Source organism: Saimiri boliviensis, chromosome 2, assembly GCF_048565385.1.
Source record: "Saimiri boliviensis isolate mSaiBol1 chromosome 2, mSaiBol1.pri, whole genome shotgun sequence".
Lineage (NCBI taxonomy): Eukaryota > Metazoa > Chordata > Mammalia > Primates > Cebidae > Saimiri > Saimiri boliviensis.
The window spans coordinates 160360276-160381694 of NC_133450.1; the positions used below are offsets into that span (position 1 = coordinate 160360276).

Consider the following 21419-nt stretch of genomic DNA (forward strand, 5'->3'; position numbering starts at 1 on the left):
ACCACAGATGATCTGCTACCTTAGCCTCCCAAAGTGCTGGGATTGCAGGTGTGAGCCACCATGCCCAGCATTTTTTTTTTTTTTTTTTTCGGTCTTTCATAAGAGACAGGGTCTTGCTCTCTCACTAGGCTTAAAGTACAGTAGTGTAATTGTGGCTCACTGTAGCCTCACACTCCTGGGCTCAAGCAATCCTCATACCTCAGCCTCTCCAGTGTCGGGGACTAAAGGCACAGGCCGCCAGACCTGAAAAGCTTCTGTCTTTTTTTTTTTTTTAAGAGACAGAGACTGGTCTTGAACTCCTTGGCTCAAGCAATCTGCCCACCTGGGCCTCCCAAAGTGCTGGGATAACAAGCATGAGCTACCACGCCCAGGCTCAATCATTATTTCTTTTTCTTTTTTTCTTTTTTTTGAGACAGAGTCTCAACCTATCACCCAGGCTGGAGTGCAGTGGCATGATTTCGTAACCTCCGCCTCCCAGGTTCAAGCAATTCTCTGCCTCAGCCTCCTAAGTAGCTGGGATTATAGACGTGAGCCACCACGCCCAGCTAATTTTTGTATTTTTAGTAGAGACAGAGTTTCACTATATTGGCCAGGATGGTCTCGAACTCCTGACCTTGTGTTCCACCCACCTTGGCCTCCCAAAGTGCTGAGATTACAGGTGTGAGCCACTGCGCCCGGCCTAATCATTATTTCTTGCGTACTTTTTCAGTTTTGCCCTCTTTGTCCTCTGAGACTTCAGTAGCATGAATGCTGGAACTTTTGTTATAGTCCCACATGCTTCCTGAAGATTTCTTCATTTTTTTCTGTTTTCTCTCTGCTTGGGTTGGGTAATTGCTATTGCTTTACATACGCGTTCACTGATTCTTTCCTCCGTCCTTTCTATTCTACTGTTGAGCCCAGCCATGGATTTTGGTTTTTAATTATTTACATGTTTATATTTTTCAGTTCTAAAATTTCCATGTGTTCTTCTTATTTAATCTGAGTTGGGATTTTTAATACAATTTTGTTTTTGTTTCTTTGGGTTTTGTTTTTATTTTATTTTATTTTTTATTTTTGTAGAGACGGGGTCTTGCTTTGTTGCCCACTGTCTCAAAATCCTGGGCCCAAGTCATCTGCCTGCTTCTGCCTCCCAAAGTGCTGGGATTACAGACATGAGCCATAGCACCCAGTCAGATATTCCCATTTCAGCCTTCCAAGTAGCTGGGAATATAGGCACATGCCACCACTCCCAGCTTTGAAGTTTTGTGTTTTTTTTTTTTTTTTTTTTTTTTTGAGACGGAGTTTAGCTCTTGTTACCCAGGCTGGAGTGCAATGGCGCGATCTCGGCTCACCGCAACCTCCGCCTCCTGGGTTCAAGCAATTCTCCTGCCTCAGCCTCCTGAGTAGCTGGGATTACAGGCAAGTGCCACCATGCCCAGCTACTTTTTTGTGTTTTTTTAGTAGAGACGGGGTTTCACCATGTTGACCAGGATGGTCTCGATCTCTCGACCTCGTGATCCACCCGCCTCGGCCTCCCAAAGTGCTGGGATTACAGGCCTGAGCCACCGCGCCTGGCGTGTTTTTTTTTTTAACAATTTTTTTTTTTAATTGAATGGGTTTTTTAGTTTTGTTTTTTTTGTTTTTGTGTTTTTGTTTTTGTTTTTGTTTTTGTTTTTTGAGACGGAGTTTCGCTCTTGTTACCCAGGCTGGAGTGCAATGGCTCGATCTCTGCTCACCGCAACCTCCGCCTCCTGGGTTCAGGCAATTCTCCTGCCTCAGCCTCCTGAGTAGCTGGGATTACAGGCACGAGCCACCATGCCCAGCTAATTTTTTTTTTTTTGTATTTTTAGTAGAGACGGGGTTTCACCATGTTGACCAGGTTGGTCTCGATCTCTCGACCTTGTGATCCACCCGCCTTGGCCTCCCAAAGTGCTGGGATTACAGGCTTGAGCCACCGCGCCCGGCCCTGTTTTTTTGTTTTGTTTTGTTTTGAGACTGGGTCTTGGTCCATCCCCTGAGCTGGAGTGCAGTGGTGCGATCTTGACTCATCACAACCTTTCCTTCCAGGACTCAACCAATCCTCCCACCTCAGTAGCACCCAGTACCCCCCTCCCCCACTCCAGGAAGCTGGGACTACAGGTGCTCACCGCCACGCCCAGCTAATTTTTGTGTTTTTTGAAGAGGGAGTTTCACCATGTTGCCCAGGCTGGTCTCAAACTCCCGGCCTCAGGCAATCTGCCCACCTTAACCCAAAGTGTAGGGATTACAAGTGTAAGCCACTGCACCTGGTGCAATGTGTTTTTTTAATGGAAAAAAAAAAAAGCAAGCGGAAGATATTCATGCCCTGGCCCAGCAAGGGAGCCACCCCAAGTAAATGGCGATTTGCTGTGGGAATGGGAGCTGGATCTCAGTCCTGACCAAGATCCCTGTGGGAGAGTCCCGGCTCTGCCACTTAAAGTGTATGTTGTAGCAGATTACTCAACTTTATTATGCCTCTGTTTCTCATTTGTAAAATACAGTTGTTGTGAGTTTTGAGTAAGTCACCATTTCCTTCCCTTCTTCTTGTACTATCAGACTGTTAGTCTTTGCAATCCCAAATATTTACAGAGATTGCTATATTTATTTGCTTTTATCACAATGTCCTAACTTGGGTAAATCAACATGATGCAATAACAAGACCTCTTTGGTCATTTACTGGGCTAAAATCTTGTCATAAATACTCACAAGATCTCAAATGGCAAAACTATATCATTCAAAAGATCTGAGTATTATAAATCCAGAGTAATGTCACGTACAGAATAAGAGAATTAGGGAACACTTTAGCCACCCACTAATCCCTGATACATATCTATTAAACATCGTGGGCCGGGTGTGGTGGCCTGCACCCATAATCCCAGCACTTTGGGAAGCTGAAGTGGGTGGATCACAAGGTTAGGAGATGGGGACCATCTTGGCCAAAATGGTGAAACCCTGTCTCTACACCGGCGCGGTGGTTTACTCCTGTAATCCCAGGACTTTGGGAGGCCAAGGTGGGCGGATCGCGAGATCAAGAGTTGGCGACCAGCCTAACCAACATCATGAAACCCTGTCTCTACTAAAAATACAAAAATTAGCCAGGCGTGGTCATGGGCACTTGTAATCCCAGCTACTCGGCTGGCTGAGGTAGGAGAATCACTTGAACCCGGGAGGTGGAGGTTGCAGTGAGCCAATAAGGCACCACTGCACTCCAGAGCCAGACTCCCTTTCAAAATAATAATAAGAAGAATTAATAAACATAATGGATGGGCAGCCTCAAGCTGATTTGATGCCAGTCACTTAGGTACTGAGCAAGCTGTGTAACCTCTGCAAACTCCTGCAAGAACCAGGTCAGGAGCAGGCACTCAAACCCTGGCCTGAGCACAAATCCTAGAGCTTGGACCATTAGGAAGAAAGAAGCCAGCACCTAGGCACCCTTTTACACAGGTTTTCAAAAAGAGCCACCTACACACCTACATGCCGGGGAGGTTCTGCCATTCTAGCCCCTGTACTTAGAGACAGGCAAGGAGAAGAAAGTTGGGACTCTCTTAAGTCAGAATAAGTTAACACGGTTATATATTTAAAGGCTAATAATGTAATCACTTTAAAAAGGAGAGACTGATAAGGCATTATAGGAAGTAAAAGAATTCCTCTTCAAACTTCCCTTTCTTGTTAAAGAATAAATCAGAAGTGCGCTAGTAACTCTTTGTTAAGCCCTATCCTGTGTAGCTGTTAAACATGCCATGCTTACAGGCACGTATATTCTATGTCCAAGATATCTATGCTAGATGTGCTCATAGGCATGTCCCCACTCGCAGCCTATGCCTCTTACCTGTTTAGAAAAGTTTTAAGTTATTAGCCAGTCAGGTTTTAGTTTAGATTGTGAGGTCTGCCTCCAACCAATGGAGATCAGATACAGCAGTAAGGACAACCCCAAATGCATAAAGGATAAATACGTCCGCTTTTCCTTTGTTCGTTGTGCTCTGGTGGCAAGATGGCTAGTGAGGGTACCCTTCCTGCAGTCCAGGAAGTAAAAATTGTTTTCTGAGCTGGGCTCAGTGACTCACGCCTGTAATCCCAACACTCTGGGAGGCTGAGGAGGGTGGATCACAAGGTCAGGAGTTCGAGACCAGCCTGGCCAACACAGTGAAACTCCGTCTCTACTAAAAATACAAAAATTAGCTGGCAGGCATGGTGGCTCATGTCTGTAATCCCAGCTACTCGGAGACTGAGGCAGGAGAATCACATGAACCTGGAAGGCAGAGGTTGCAGTGAACTGAGATTGTGGCACTGCACTCCAGCCTGGGGAAAAGAGTGAAACTCTGTCTCAAAAAAAAAAATTGCTTGCTGAGAGATCTGTTGTCTTGGTGCTGATTTTTCTTTGTGGTATCAAGCATCTGTTTCCAACAGGCAGGGTGGCTCGTGACTGTAATCCCAGCACTTTAAGAGGCCAGGGCAGAACAGCTGCTGGAGGCCAGGAGCTAAAGACCAGCCTGGGCAATATAGCAAGACCCCATCTCTACAAAAAAGAAAAATTGGCTGGGCACGGTGACTCATGCCTGTAATCCCAGCACGTGGAGAGGCCGAGCCCAGAGAATCACCTGAGATCAGGAGTTCAAGACCAGCCTGGCCAACATAGCAAAACCCCATCTCTACTAAAAAATACAGAAAAATAGCCAGACGTGGTGGTGGGCGCCTGTAATCCCAGCTACTCAAGAGGCAGAGGCAGGAGAATCACTTGAACCTGGGAGGCAGAGGTTGCAGTGAGCCGAGATCACGCCATTGCACTCCAGCCTGGGCATCAACAGTGAAACTCTATCTCAAAAGAGAAAAAAAAAAAAAAAAAGCCAGACTTGGTAGCATGCACCTGTAGTCTCAGCTACTTGGGAGGCTGAGGTGGGAGGATCACTGGAGCCCAGGTGTTCAAGGGTGCAGCGAGCTATGATTGCACCACTGCACTCCAGCCTGGGCAACAGAGTAAGGCTCTGTCTCTTAAAAAAAAGATAAAATTGGCCGGGCGCGGTGGCTCACGCCTGTAATCCCAGCACTTTGGGAGGCCGAGGCGGGTGGATCACGAGGTCAAGAGATCGAGACCATCCCGGTCAACATGGTGAAACCCCGTCTCTACTAAAACTACAAAAAATTAGCTGGGCATGGTGGTGCGTGCCTGTGATCCCAGCTACTCAGGAGGCTGAGGCAGGAGAATTGCTTGAACCCAGGAGGCGGAGGTTGCGGTGAGCCGAGATCGCGCCATTGCACTCCAGCCTGGGTAACAAGAGCGAAACTCCGTCTCAAAAAAAAAAAAAAAAAAAAAAGATAAAATTAAGGTTATTTTTGAGACGGAGTAATGCTGTCACCCAGGCTGGAGTGCAGTGGTGGGATCTCAGCACACTGCAACCTCCACCTTCTGGGTTCAAGCAATTCTCCTGTCTCGGCACCTCCTAGTAGCTGGTACTACAGGTGCCAGCCACCACACCCAGCTAATTTTTATATTTTTAGTAGAGATGGAATTTCACCATATTGGCCAGGCTGGTCTTCAAACTCCTGACCTCAGATGATGCACCCATCTCGGTCTCCCAAAGTGCTGGGAATACTGGTGTTAACCACTATGCCTGGCCAAAATTAAGTTTTAAAATGTATGTGAGTAAGCCTAACATTAGTGCGGGAGGGGATCATGGTGGAGGAATACACTCTCGAAAAATTTTTTAAAACAAAAATATTGAAAGGAACAGTTGTGAGGTGATAGCCATATTTCTTAAGGTCTTGCTTAGGCAAGACTTAAAAATATAAATAAAAATTTAACAATGAAAATATTACATAATAGGTCACATGGATGGCATGCCCTGCCCTCTATGCCTAAATTCTCATGTGCGTTGCATTTCTACCCTTCTGGCTCTTTGGGCAGCAACCTGGTGGTTGGCAAGAACAAGCTCCTTATGAAAGGCAGCAAAAAGGGGGCCAAGAAGGTATTTGATCCATCTTCTAAGAAAGATTGGTATGATGTGGAAGCACCTGTTATGTTCAATGTAAGAAATATTGGAAAATACTAGTCACCAGGACTCAAGGAACCAAAATTGCCCCTGTTGGCCCAAGGATCATTTGTTTGAAGTGAGCCTTGCTGAATGATGAAGTTCCATTTAAAAAATTCAAGCTTGGCTGGGTGTGGTGGCTCACGCCTAGAATACCAGCACTTTGGATGGGAAGCTGAGGCGAGCAGATCACAAAGTCAAGAGATCAAGACCATCCTGGCCAACATGGTGAAACCCCATCTCTACTAAAAATATAAAAATTAGCCAGGTTTGGTGGCATGAACCTGTAGTCCTCCCAGCTACTCGAGAGGCTGAGGCAGGAGAATCACTTGGACTGGGGAGACAGGTTGCAGTGAGCTAGGATAATGCCACTGCACTCCGACCAGGCAACAGAGTGAGACTTCATCTCAAAAAAAAAAAAAAACAAAAAACAAAAACAAAAACAAAAAAAACCTCAGGGCAAAACACCTAACTTCCATGAAGTGGATCTTACCATTGACAAAATGTGTTCCATGGTCAAAAAAGGGCAGACATGATTGCAGCTCATGTTAATGTCAAGACTACCAATGACTTCCTTCCAAGACTACTACTACTATTTGCTTTGTCTATTCTGTGTTGGTTTTACTAAAAAACACAACAGTCAGACAGGCATGGTGGCTCACGTCTGTAATCCCAGCACTTTGGGAGGCTGAGGCAGGCGGATTACCTGAGGTCAGGAGTTCTAGACCAGCCTGGCCAATGTGGAGAAATCCCATCTACACTGAAAAAAAGAAAATTAGCCTGGTGTGCTGGCATACACCAATCTATTTACCCTCTCCCTGATGTCCTGATGAGTAAAGTTAAAATGCAGAAAAAGCCCAAGTTTGAATTGGGAAAATTAATGGAGCTTCATGGTCAAGGTAGTAGTTCTGGAAAAGCTACTGAGGACAGGACAGGTGCTAAAGTTGAATGAGCTGATGGATATGAACCACCAATCCAAGTATCTGTTTAAAATTCAGACTTTTAGGCCGGGCGCGGTGGCTCAAGCCTGTAATCCCAGCACTTTGGGAGGCCGAGGCGGGTGGATGACGAGGTCGAGAGATCGAGACCATCCTGGTCAACATGGTGAAACCCCGTCTCTACTAAAAACACAAAAAAGTAGCTGGGCATGGTGGCGCTTGCCTGTAATCCCAGCTACTCAGGAGGCTGAGGCAGGAGAATTGCTTGAACCCAGGAGGCGGAGGTTGCGGTGAGCCGAGAACGCGCCATTGCACTCCAGCCTGGGTAACAAGAGCGAAACTCCGTCTCAAAAAAAAAAAAAAAAAAAAAAAAAAAAAAAAATTCAGACTTTTAGTAGTGACAAAAAGTCCTGTTTATAAAAAACAAACAAACAAAGTCAGTTACTTGGCTGGGCACAATGGCTCATGCCTGTAATCCTAGCACTTAGAGAGGCCGAGGCATGCAGATCACCTGAGGTGAGGAGCTCGAGGCCAGCCTGACCAATATGGTGAAACCCTGTCTCTACTAAAAATACAAAAATTAGCCCAGCATGGTGGCGGGTGCCTGTAGTCCCAGCTACTTGGGAGACTGAGACAGAATTGCTTGAACCCGGGAGGTGGAGGTTGTAGGGAGCCGAGATCATGCCACTGCACTGCAGCCTGGGCAACAGAGTAAGACTCTGCTTAAAAAAAAAAAAAATGGCCGGGCGCGGTGGCTCGAGCCTGTAATCCCAGCACTTTGGGAGGCTGAGGCGGGTGGATCACGAGGTCAAGAGATCGAGACCATCCTGGTCAACATGGTGAAACCCCGTCTCTACTAAAAATACAAAAAATTAGCTGGGCATGGTGGTGCATGCCTGTAATCCCAGCTACTCAGGAGGCTGAGACAGGAGAATTGCCCGAGCCCAGGAGGCGGAGGTTGCGGTGAGCCGAGATCGTGCCATTGCACTCCAGCCTGGGTAACAAGAGTGAAACTCCGTCTCAAAACAAACAAACAAACAAACAAACAAACAAACAAACAAACAAAAATGTTGGCAGGGTGTGGTGGCTCACACCTGTAATCCTAGCACTCTGGGAGGCCAAGGTGGGTGGATCACCTGACGTCAGGAGTTCAAGACCAGCTTGGCCATCATGGTGAAACCTCATCTTTTTCAAGGAAAAAAAAAATTTAAGTTAAAAAAAAAAAAAAGTTACTTGATATTAGTAAAACATAATGAAGACCCTTACTACTACTTACAGGTGAGGGACCAGAGAAAAGGAATGATCAAAGGTCATTCCTGAGTTTTGAGTTCTAACAAATGGGAGGGTTTTGGCTGCCATAATGAAAACAGGACTGTCCATGAAGACAGTGGGTCCAGGGTATAGGAAACTGACTGGTCCCAGAAAGGTGAGTTTGGGGATTGGTGGGAGCACTGAAGGGGAATGACAGAGCAGGCCACGAGGCCAGGGCTACTGTGTGGTAGAGGTCAGAGTTCAGGTTGAGGGATGTGAGCTCCAGAGCTATCTCCAGGGATGAGGGGAGGGGAAGCGAGTAAGTATACACTGTTCAAGCAGGGTCTCTGGGGAAGGATTCAACCACACAGATCCAACCAAACCTTCAGGGTCATCTATATTTGAGGGGAGAGAGCAAAGCCCCTGAAGGAAGCAAAGAAGTCTTGAGAGAGAGGAGACAGGACAGCATAGAGTCCTGAAGACCAAAGAGGAGAAAATGTCATAAACAAGGTGGGGGCATGGTGACCAGGCAACCTGGTGAGGTCAGAGGGAAGGGAAACAGGAAAAGACTCCATGGAATGTGTGCCCAGGAGATCTCTGTGACCTCTGAGATAACAGTTACCCCCAGATCGGCCTATTCGTGCATGGCTACAGGGCAAATAATGAGGAAGGGACGCACCAGATTCTAATCACTGCTTCAGATGGCCAGTGATTAAAGAAGGGAGGAAAATCCCACAATGGCTCAAGGGAACAAGAACAAGTTTTCGAAATGTTCAGACCTTGACCCCCCCTTGTGGCATTGGGCAATACACTTAAGTGAGCCACCTAACTAGAGGTCTTTCCCTTCCGCAAGGAGTTGCCTCGTGGGGCTGGCCATGGTGGTGTAATCCAGCACTGCCTGGACACAGCTTTACACCAATAGGTATCATTGTCAATTCCAAAGTTCACTCAGTGGCCAGCTTGTGAAAGAGCAAATAAACCATGGTTTTTTTTTCTCTCAAATGCCACTATCTGCAAAAATGACCTCTGGAATGGCATGCAGAACATCATCTACGCATTTTAGAAAGTGAGTGTGCCGGGCTCGGTGGCTCAAGCCTGTAATCCCAGCACTTTGGGAGGCTGAGGCGGGTGGATCACGAGGTCCAGAGATCGAGACCATCCTGGTCAACATGGTGAAACCCCGTCTCTACTAAAAATACAAAAAAATTAGCTGGGCATGGTGGCGCGTGCCTGTAATCCCAGCTACTCAGGAGGCTGAGGCAGGAGAATTGCCTGAACCCAGGAGGCGGAGGTTGCGGTGAGCCGAGATCGCGCCACTGCACTCCAGCCTGGATAACAAGAGCGAAACTCCGTCTCAAAAAAAAAAAAAAAAAAAAAAAGAAAGTGAGTGCATTGGATATAAAGACACTGAAACAGCCGGGCGCAGTGGCTCAAACCTGTAATCCCAGCACTTTGGGAGGCCGAGGCGGGTGGATCACGAGGTCAAGAGATCAAGACCATCCTGGTCAACATGGTGAAACCCCGTCTCTACTAAAAATACAAAAAACTAGCTGGGCGTGGTGGCGCGTGCCTGTAATCCCAGCTACTTAGGAGGCTGAGGCAGGAGAATTGCCTGAGCCCAGGAGGCGGAGGTTGCGGTGAACCGAGATCGTGCCATTGCACTCCAGCCCGGGTAACAAGAGCGAAACTCCATCTCAAAAAAAAAAAAAAAGACACTGAAACAGCCAGGCAGGGTGGCTCACACCTATAATTCCAGCACTTTGGGAGGCTGAGGTGGGCACATCACCTGAGGTCAGGAGTCTGAGACCAGCCTGGCCAACATGGTGAAATCCTGTCTCTACAAAAATATAAAAATTAGCAAGGCATCATGGCAAGTGCCTGTAATCCCAGCTACTGGGAGGCTGAGACAGGAGAATCACTGGAACCCGGGAGGTAGAAGTTGTAGTAAGCCGAGATTGCACCATTGCATTCCAGCCTGGGAGATAGAGCAAGACTCCATCTCAAAAAAAAAAAAAAAAAAAAAAAAGACATCTGTACATTTTAAAATGTTGAAGCCCAGTCTTCATAAAAAAATGAAGAGGAAAAAAAACCAAGATAGATAGATTAGTACTTATAGGCAGGGCCCAGTGGCTCACGCCTGTAATCCTAGTACTTTGGGAGGTCAAGGTGGGTGGATCACCTGAGGTCAGGAGTTCAAGACAAGCCTGGCCATCATGGTGAAACCCCATTTAAAAAAAAAAAAGAAAAAAAGAAAAAAAAAAGAAGCATACCTGGCACAGTGGCTCACGCCTGTAATTCCAGCATTTTGGGAAGCCGAGGCAGGGGGATCACCAGGTCAGGAGTTCAAGACCACCCTGGCCAACATAGTGAAACCCCGTCTCTACTAAAAATACAAAAAATTAGCTGGGCATGTTGGTGGGTGCCTGTAATCCCAGCTACTCAGGAGGCTGAGGTAGGAGAATCACTTGAACCCAATGACAGACGTTGCAGTGAGCAGAGATTGCACCACTGCACTCCAGCCTGGGCTATAGTGCAAGATTCTGTCTTTAAAAAAAGCAGTTGTGACTAGACAGCTTTTTCCCAAAGGTAGTTGCCCAGCCTCCTGAGTAGCTGGGACTACAGGTGCCTGGCACCATGCTGGCTATTTTTTTTTAATTTAAATTTAATTTAATTATTATTGAAATGGAGTCTTGTTCTGTTGCCCAGACTGGAGTGCAATGGCGGGATCTCAGCTTACTACAACCTCCACCTCCCAGGTTCAAATGATTCTCCTGCCTCATGCTCCAGAGTAGCTGGGATTATAGGTGCCCACCACCACGCCCAGCTAATTTTTGTGTATTTAGTAGAGATAAGATTTTACCATGTTGCCCAGGCTGGTCTCGAACTCCTGACCTTAGTTATCCACCCACTTCAGCCTCCCAAAATGCTGGGATTACAGGCATAAGCCACTGCACCCAGCCTTGTTATATGATATTATATAAATATTATTATATTAAATAATGTATTATTATTGATACTATATTTGTTTTATTTATACATAATATAAATATAGTTAATATGAAATATTATGTATTTTATTTATTTATTTATTTATTTATTTTTGAGACAGAGTTTCGCTCTTGTTACCCAGGCTGGAGTGCAATGGCACGATCTTGGCTCACTGCAACCTCCGCCTCCTGGGTTCAGGCAATTCTCCTGCCTCAGCCTCCTGAGTAGCTGAGATTACAGGCACGTGCCACCATGCCCAGCTAATTTTTTGTATTTTTAGTACAGACAGTGTTTCACCATGTTGACCAGGATGGTCTCGATCTCTTGACTTCGTGATCCACCCGCCTCGGCCTCCCAAAGTGCTGGGATTACAGGCATGTGCCACCGCGCCCGGCCCTATTATGTATTTTATTATTTTATTATAAAATAAAAGCTGGCATGGTGGCAGTCACCTATAGTCCCAGCTACTCAGGAGACTGAAGCAAAAGGCTTGCTTGAGCCCAAAAGTTGGAGACTACAATGAGCTAAGATCACATGCCACTGCACTCCAGCTTGGGTGACAGAGTGAGACTTGTCTGTAACAACAACAAAAAATTTATAGCACCGCTTTGTCAGAGGGGACTTTGTGACTAGAGTTCTGTTAATTTATTTACCTACTCTTTGTTTTACCATATGTAAAGGTGCTTAGAACAGTGATTGCCTAGCACAAGTAAATACTATAAACTCTTTTTTTTTGTTGCTGTTGTTGTTGCTGTTTTGAGACAGAGTCTCCCTGTCCCCCTGGCTGGATTGCAATCGTGAGCCACCGCGCCAGGCTCTATAAACTCTTATTATTATTCCACTCCTCTACCAAGTAGAATTCTTTTAGTTTACCCCTGGTAATCGCATTCCCAAACAGTATTCCTCAATTGCTGTTCCAACTGAGGCACTCAGGATAGCTTGCTTTTGTGTTTTTGGTAGAAGTTGAGAGAGGAAGAAGTCTGTTTGGTCTGATACAGGAAATCCCGCCTGAATTCTGCCCTCTAGTGGTCACTTTAAAATTAGACGCGCCCTAACAAACGAATCCAGTGTTTTCCCTCAGCAAAGAGCATTTTAACACAAGCCTCCAGGGTTCCAAAACACCCCACGCTCTCCCCACGGATACCAAAATCTGCGCATGTTCAAGTCCCTAATATACTCTGGTGCATGTATTATGGTGTCAAAATCGTATGTAAGTTACTCCCATCCTCCCAAATACTCTGAATCTCCAGGTTTTTATATTAATACAATATGCTATTTAAATGATTGTTATATTGCGCATTTCTATTCGTATAATTTTTATTGTTGTATTATTGCTTATCATTATTTTGTTTTTGTCTAAACGTTTTTGATCTGCAGTTGGTTGGATCTAGGATGTAAACTGCAAGTGTAGGCCAGGCGCAGTGGCTCACACCTGTAATCCCAACACTTTGGGAGGCTGAGGTTTACTGATCACTTGAGGTCAGGAGTTCAAGACCACCCTGGCCAACATAGTGAAACCCCATCTCTATTAAAAGTACAAAACTGGCCGGGCGCGGTGGCTCAAGCCTGTAATCCCAGCACTTTGGGAGGCCGAGGCGGGTGGATCACGAGGTCGAGAGATCGAGACCATCCTGGTCAACAAGGTGAAACCCCGTCTCTACTAAAAATACAAAAAATTAGCTGGGCATGGTGGCGTGTGCCTGTAATCCCAGCTACTCAGGAGGCTGAGGCAGGAGAATTGCCTGAACCCAGGAGGCGGAGGTTGCGGTGAGCCGAGATCGCGCCATTGCACTCCAGCCTGGGTAACAAGAGTGAAACTCCGCCTCAAAAAAAAAAAAAAAAAAAGTACAAAACTTAGCCGGGCATGGTGGCAGGCACCTGTAATCCCAGCTACTCGGGAGGCTGAGGTAGGAAAATCAAACCCAAGAGGCGGAGGTTGCAGTGAAAGATCATGCCACTGCACTCCAGCCTGGGCAACAGGGTGAGACTCCATGTCAAAAAAAACAAACAAACAAACAAACAATGGCAGGTGTGGCAGGCTGACAGCACTGTTTTGTTACTAGAGGGTGTGAGAAGAACACACCTGTGGAATTGAACACCTTCCACTCACCAGTGGCTACATAGGCATACTCTAATTCAAGTCTCCCACAATCCTCTGAGTTAATATTTGTCTCCCCATTTTAAAGATGAGAAAGTAAAGCCTAGAGAGTTTAACTTGACTTCTGTTTTGAAACTAGCTGAGAGATGAATGAGGGTTTGCACCCATGTCTATCAACTTCAACCTTCATGCTTTTTCTTCTGTACCCAAGTGCCTGTTAAATTTTGGAAATCCCGGCCGGGCGCGGTGGCTCAAGCCTGTAATCCCAGCACTTTGGGAGGCCGAGGCGGGTGGATCACGAGGTCAAGAGATCGAGACCATTCTGGTCAACATAGTGAAACCCCGTCTCTACTAAAAATACAAAAAAATTAGCTGGGCATGGTGGCGTGTGCCTGTAATCCCAGCTACTCAGGAGGCTGAGGCAGGAGAATTGCCTGAACCCAGGAGGCGGAGGTTGCGGTGAGCCGAGATCGCGCCATTGCACTCCAGCCTGGGTAACAAGAGCGAAACTCCGTCTCAAAAAAAAAAAAAAAAAAAAAAAAATTTTGGAAATCCCAAAAACAATGCACACACAAATTTGGGTTAATCTCCTTACAGATTTTGACAGTGTCATTTGAGAAACACTACACTACAGAAACACAAAACCCTTTGCACATTAATGTCATTGAAAAAAATTGTACCATTGAGACCTGAACCAAGACTTTTAGAAAACAAAGTTAGAAACAGTAGATGGATGCTAGGTGTAGTCGGAACAAAAGTAATTGTGGTTTTTGATACTGAAAGTAGTGGCAAAAGACGGGCGCAGTGGCTCATGCCTGTCATCCCAACACTTTGGGAGGCTGAGCTCAGCGGATCATCTGAGGTCAGGAGTTCGAGACTAGCCTGGCAAATACAGTGAAACCTTATCTCTACTAAAAATACAAAAAAGTAGCCAGGTATATTGGTGGGCACCTGTAATCCCAGCTACTTAGGAGGCTGAGGCAGGAGAATTGCTTGCACCCAGGAGGTGGAGGTTTCAATGAGCCAAGATTACGCCATTGCACTGCAGCCTGGGAGACAGAGCAAGACTCCATCTAAAAAAAAAAAAAAAAGCCCGGGTGAGGTGGCTTACCCCATAATCCCAGCGCTTTGGGAGGCTGAGGCAGGTGGATCCCAAGGTCAGGAGTTCAAAACCAGCCTGACCAACATGGTGAAACTCCGTTTCTACTAGAAATACAGAAATCATTCGGGTATGGTGGCGCATGCCTGTAATCCCAGCTACATGGGAGGCTGAGGCAGGAGAATCACTTGAACCTGGGAGGCAGAAGTTGCGGTGAGCCAAGATTGTGCTGTTGCACTCCAGCCTGGGCAACAAGAGAAAACTCCATCTCAAAAAAAAAAAAAAAAAAAAAAAAAAAAAGGCCAGGTGCAGTGGCTCACACCTGTAATCCCAGCACTTTGGGAAGCCAAGGTGGGAGGATCACGACGTCAGGAGTTCAAGACCATCCAGGCCTACAAAAAAAAAAAAGAAAAAAAAGACCATCCAGGCCAACAGGGTGAAACCCTGTCTCTACTAAAAAATACAAAAAATTAGCTGGGCGTGGTGGCACAAGCCTGTAGTTCCAGCTACTTGGGAGGCTGAGGCAGGAGAACTGCTTGAACCCAGGAGGAAGAGGTTGCAGTGAGCTGAAATTGCGCCACTGCACTCCAGCCTGGCACCTGGTGACAGAGCAAGACTGTCTAAAAAAAAATTAATAATAATTAGCTGGACGTGGTGGCACACACCTGTAGTCCCAGCTACCTGGGAGGCTGAGACGCCACAACTGCTTGAACTGGGAAGGGGAGACTGCAGTGAGCCGAAATCATGCCACTGCACTCCACCCTGGGCAACAGAGCAAGACTCTATCTCAAAAAAAAAAAAAAAAAAAAATTGCACCATGCTAAACATAAAGTTTGTCTTTTTTTTTTTTTTTTTTTTTCCAGAGACGGGGTTTTACCATATTGGCCAGTATGGTCTCGATCTCCTGACCTTGTGATCCACCCTCCACGGCCTCCCAAAGTGCTGGGATTACAGGCGTGAGCCACCATGCCTGGCGTTGTTGTCTTTTTTTTTTAATGGGCTTTTTTTTTTTTTTTTTTTTTGAGACGGAGTTTCGCTCTTTGTTACCCAGGATGGAGTGCAATGGCACGATCTCGGCTCACCACAACCTCCGCCTCCTGGGTTCAGGCAATTCTCCTGCCTCAGCCTCCTGAGTAGCTGGGATTACAGGCACGCACCACCATGCCCAGCTAATTTTTGTATTTTCAGTAGAGGCGGGGTTTCACCATGTTGACCAGGATGGTCTCGATCTCTTGACCTTGTGATCCGCCCGCCTCGGCCTCCCAAAGTGCTGGGATTACAGGCGTGAGCCACCGCGCCCGGCTAATGGGCTTTTTTATGTGTGTGTTTGTTTTTGTTTTGAAACAAGATCTCACTCTGTCACCAGGCTAGAATGCAGTGGCTAGATCTCCTCACTGCAACCTTAGCCTCCCGGGCTCAAGCAATCCTCCTACCTCAGCCTCCTGAGTAGCTGAGATTATAGGTGCCTGCCACCATGCCCAGCTAATTTTTTGTGTGTTTGTGTGTGTGCGTGTGTGTAGAGGCAGGGTTTTGCCATGTTGCCCAAGTGATTCTCCTGTCTCAGCCTCCTGAGTAGCTGGGATTATAGGCGCACACCAACATGCCCAGCTAATTCTGCATTTTTAGTAGAGATGGGTTTCACCATGTTGGTCAGGATGGTCTTGAACTCCTGACCTCAGGTGATCCGCCTGCCTTGGCCTCCCAAAGTGGTGCTGGGATTATAGGTGTGAGCCAGTGTGCTTGGCCTGGTTGTCTTTTTGTCTTTTTTTAAATTTATATATATATATATATATATATATATATATATATATATATATATATATATATTTTTTTTTTTTTTTTTTTTTTTTTTTTTTTTTCTTCTCTGGATGGGAAGTTCCATGTCTTTTTTATTTTTTTTAACTGAGATATACTGGTAATAGTTTCCTATGACAAAATTATTATTCTAACTTTTTTAATGGCTTCACTGAATTCTACCTTTATATTACCATCTTTTTTTCTTTTTTTTTCTTCTCTTTTAGATGGTGTCTCACTCTGCCACCCAGGCTGGAGTATAATGGCGATCTTGGCTCATTGCAACCTCCACCTCCTGGGTTCAAGTGATTCTCCTGCCTCACCCTCCCAAGTAGCTGGAATTACAATCATGCACCACCACGCCCAGATAATTTTTGTATTTTTATTAGAGATGGGGTTTCACCATGTTAGCTAGCTTGGTCTTGAACTGAGCACAAGTGATCTGCCCACCTTGACCTCCCAAAGTGCTAGGGTTACAGGCATGAGCCACCACTCTGGGCCATATGTTACCATCTTTTATTTAACCAGACTCAATATGGACATTTAGTTTATTTCAGATTTTTACCAATATAAGATAACGCAGGAGTAAACAGCTGCATACATAAACCTAACACATATTTCTGTGTTCACATTCAGAGAAAAACAGCAGTGAAGCAAAAAGTGGCTTTAATCAAGACAGTCTTGAAGAAAAACAAGCATACAGGCCAAGACTTAAGAGAAAAAATAGCAAATGATCAAGTGGACTGAGCAGGGCCGGGCTGAGGTATTGGGAGGTGGAGACTGCAGTGAGCCAGTATCACACCACTGCACTCCAGCCTGGGTTACAGAGCAAGACCATCTCAAAAAAAAAAAGTAGACTAAGCAGTGCAGTGGCACAATCTCAGCTCACTGCAACCTCCGCTTCCCGAGTTCAAGCAATTCTCTTGTCTCGGCCTCCCAAGTAGCTGGGACTACAGGCGCATGCCACCATGCTTGCCTAACTTTTGTATTTTGTAGAGATGGGATTTCACCATATTGGTCAGGCTGGTCTCGAACTCCTGACCTTTGGTGATGCACCTGCCTCAGCCTCCCAAAGTATTGGGATTATAGTTATGAGCCACGTCGACTGGCCCCAGCTCATCTTTTTATCAGGAACCCACCCCTGTGATAACTCACTCCAGAGACAATGACACCAATCGTCATGGGAGTACAGACCTCATGACAGAATCACCTCTTAAAGGCCCCACTTCTCTCTTTTTTTTTTTTTTTTAGTTAATCATGCCACATTATTTTTAATTACGCATAAAGATCTATGTGGCCGGGCGCGATGGCTCATGCCTGTAATCCCAGCACTTTGGGAGGCCAAGGCAGGTGGATCACGAGGTCAAGAGATCGAGACCATCCTGGTCAACATGGTGAAACCCCGTCTCTACTAAAAAAAATAAAAAAAATAAAAATAAATAAATAAATAAAAGATTATTTGAAAAAAAAAAAAAGATCTATCATATCACCCAGGGACCATTTCACCCACTGCTCTGTTTGGCTGCCAGTCTTTTGTCTCTCTCTTCAGCAATGGTGAGGTGGATACCCTTTCCTCGGGGAAGAGAAATCCATGGTTTGTTGCCCTTGCCAATAACAAAAATATTGGAAAGTCGAGTGGCAAAGCTGTTGCCATTGGCATCTTTCACGTGAACCACATCGAAAGATCCAGGGTGCCTCTCTCTGTTGGTAATCACACCAATTCTTCCCAGGTTGGCACCCCCAGTCACCATACACAGGTTACCAGTGTCAAACTTGATGAAATCAGTAATCTTGCCAGTCTCCAAATCAATCTGAATGGTATCATTCACCTTGATGAGGGGATCAGGGTAGCGGATGGTGCGAGCATCATGAGTCACCAGATGAGGGATTCCTTTTGTGCCCACAAAGATTTTTCGTACTTTGCACAATTTGTACTTGGCCTCTTCAGGTGTAATACGATGTACAGCAAAGCAACCCTTGATGTCATAGATCAGACGGAAATTCTCTCCCGTCTTGTCAATGCTGATGACATCCATGAAACCAGCAGGGTAGGTTATATCAGTTCGGACCTTGCCATCGATCTTAATGAACCGCTGCATGCAAATCTTCTTTACTTCATCTCCTGTCAGGGCATACTTAAGTCTGTTCCTTAGGAAAATGATGAGAGGGAGACATTCTCTCAACTTGTGAGGACCGGTGGATGGACGAGGAGCAAACACACCGGTCAATTTATCCAACATCCAATGCTTTGGAGCTGCCACCCGCTTCAGATGCTTCTTGGGACCACGAGCCATGGCTGCCTTAGGCAAGGAAAGAGAGCAGGCCCCACTTATCAACAATGCTGGGCAAAGGAAATGATCAGAAATCCAAGCAATGTTTTCTGATGGGTTTGCAAACATAGGCAGAGCTAAGATTGAGGTGAAGCAGAGGCAACAGCAGACACAGTAACCTGTAAAGTCAGGGCTGTGGAGTTGGGTGGATAAGCGCTGGAATCTCGGGTCTGCCAATTACAGGAATTATTATTATTTCTTTTTTTGGGACAGAGTTTCGCTCTTGTTACCCAGGCTGGAGTGCAATGGTGCGATCTCGGCTCACCACAACCTCCGCCTCCTGGGTTCAGGCAATTCTCTTGCCTCAGCCTCCTGAGTAGTTGGGATTACAGGCATGTGTCACCATGCCCAGCTAATTTTTTGTATTTTTAGTAGAGACGGGGTTTCACCATGTTGACCAGGATGGTCTTGATCTCTTGACCTTGTGATCCACCCGCCTCGGCCTCCCAAAGTGCTGGGATTACAGGCTTGAGCCACCGTGCCTGGCCTAATTACAGGAATTATTAACTCGGGCCAGATGTTTAAACTCCTTGACCTTCATTTTTCCACATTTCCTCATCTTAAAATGCAGAACAATGATAATGAATCTTCCTAAGAGTTGTTAGAAGGATCAAATGTGATATAGGATAGCTTCCATGCAGAGTAAAGCGGATGGCATGGAGTGGGTGTTCAATAACTGATAGCTATTAACCAGGAAACAGTTTTATCTAATTAGGATAGAAGAGGCACTGTGGTGGCCGGGCTCAGTGGCTCATGCCTGCAATCCTAGTACTTTGGGAGGCCAAGGTGGGTGGATCACCTGAGGTCAGGAGTTCAAGACCAGCCTGGCCATGATGGTGAAACCCCATCTTAAAAGAGGCACTGTGGTTTGGTCTCAGAGGCTGAAACTAGACAGGCCTCAGTCCCAAGGCTTACAAAGGGGATGCAGGTTACAGTGGTGAGGGTCAGACCATGGGAGGCTAGGTCCTAGAAACCAGGGGGACTCCTAAAGCCCAGAAAGGATGAGAGGACACAGAGGAGCACAGCCATGGGTTGAGTCCAAAATGTAGGTCCTCAACCGAAACGCCTCTAATTCCTTTGAATCTCCTAAAGAGCCCCCAAACCTGTACAGCTTTTACATAGCTCCTTTTCTTTTTTTCTTTTTTTTTTTTTTTTGAGACAGAGTTTTGCTCTTGTTACCCAGGCTGGAGTGCAATGGCGCGATCTCGGCTCACCGCAACCTCCGCCTCCTGGGTTCAGGCAATTCTCCTGCCTCAGCCTCCTGAGTAGCTGGGATTACAGGCACGCACCACCATGCCCAGCTAATTTTTTTTGTATTTTTAGTAGAGACGGGGTTTCACCATGTTGACCAGGATGGTCTTGATCTCTCGACCTTGTGATCCACCCGCCTCGGCCTCCCAAAGTGCTGGGATTACAGGCTTGAGCCACCGCGCCCGGCCTACATAGCTCCTTTTATAGGCATTTACCTCTCTCCTCCAACTCTGTTTTCCTTGGTTATGTTTCATGTTGACCAAACTTTCTGCTGAAAGTTCTGAATGTTTACTTTCTGTTTCTTGGGTAGTATAAAGCCTTATTCCAGAAAGAGAATATAAATCTTTTTGTTTTCCTGGGAGGAACGAGAGGAAGTATAGCAGCTCTCAGGCTGGGCGTGGTGGCTCACAACTGTAATCCCAGCACTTTGGGAGGCCCAAGTGGGTGGATCACAAGGTCAAGAGATTGAGATCATCCTGGCCAACACAGTGAAACCCTATCTCTACTAAAATACAAAAATTAGCTGGGCATGGTGTTATGCACCGGTAGTTCCAGCTACTCGGAAGGCTGAGGCAGGAGAATTGCTTGAACCTGTGAGGTGGAGGTTGCATTGAGCTGAGATAGTGCCACTGCACTCCAGCCTGGGACCTGGCAACAGAGCAAGACTCTGTCTGAAAAAAAAAAAAAAAAAAAGTATGGCAGCTCTCTTGGTCATCTCATCATGTCAGATTTAACCCCACACTCCCAGGATCGTATCCTTTTATTTTATTTTGAAACAGGGTCTCACTCCATCACCCAGGCTGGAGTGCAGTGGCACAATCATGGCTCACTACAACCTCAATGTCCCATGCTCAAGTGATCCTCCCACATCTGCCTCCTGAGTAGCTGGGACTACAGGCACACACCACCACACCTGGCTAATATTTTTATTTTTTGTAGAGACGGGGACTCCCTATGTTGCCCAGGCTAGTCTCAAACTCCTGGACTCAAGCAATCTTCCCACCTCAACCTCCCAAAGTATTGGTCATGAGCCACCACACCCAGCCTGACACTACCTTTAAATGCTTTATGAATCTATACACTTCTTCAGACTTCATTATCATCACTATCATTCAAAATGCCTTCATCTTTTGCTAGACCATTAGTCATCTCACTGGAGTCTTCATTTCCACTTGTGCCCATGCCTATCCTCCATTTTCAGCTAAGTAATACTGCATTATAAAAACCAAAATTTGGGCCAGGCACAGTGGCTCATGCCTGTAATCCCAGCATTTTGGGAGGCCAAGGTGAGCGTATCACAAGGTCGGGAGTTCGAGACCAGCCTGGCCAATAAGGTGAAACCCTGTCTCCACTAAAAATACAAAAGGTAGCTGGGCATGGTGACACACACCTGTAGTCCCAGCTACTTGGGAGGCTGAGGCAGGAGAATTGCTTGAACCCAGGAGGCTGAGGTTGCAGTGAGCCAAGATTGCGCCACTGCACTCCAGCCTGGGCGCCAGGGCAAGACTCCGTCTCAAAAAAAAAAAAAAAAAAAAAAAAAAAATTGAGCACATCTTCCCCTGGCTTAAAAAATTTCTAATAATTCTCTTCCTGCCATCTTGGCTCCTGTGGAGGCCGGCTGGGAATAGGACTTGTTAAAGGAACTAT

At 46.1% G+C, this 21419-nt stretch overlaps 1 protein-coding gene across 1 annotated transcript; it reads right to left on the reverse strand.

Annotated features, from left to right (window-relative positions):
• Positions 1–16693: 16693 nt before the first annotated feature.
• Positions 16694–18500, reverse strand: LOC120366397 (small ribosomal subunit protein eS4, X isoform-like). Its single transcript, XM_074394784.1, has one exon. The coding sequence runs from the start codon at positions 18483–18485 to the stop codon at positions 17694–17696; it is 792 nt and encodes a 263-aa protein (XP_074250885.1). The 5' UTR covers positions 18486–18500; the 3' UTR covers positions 16694–17693.
• Positions 18501–21419: the final 2919 nt, after the last annotated feature.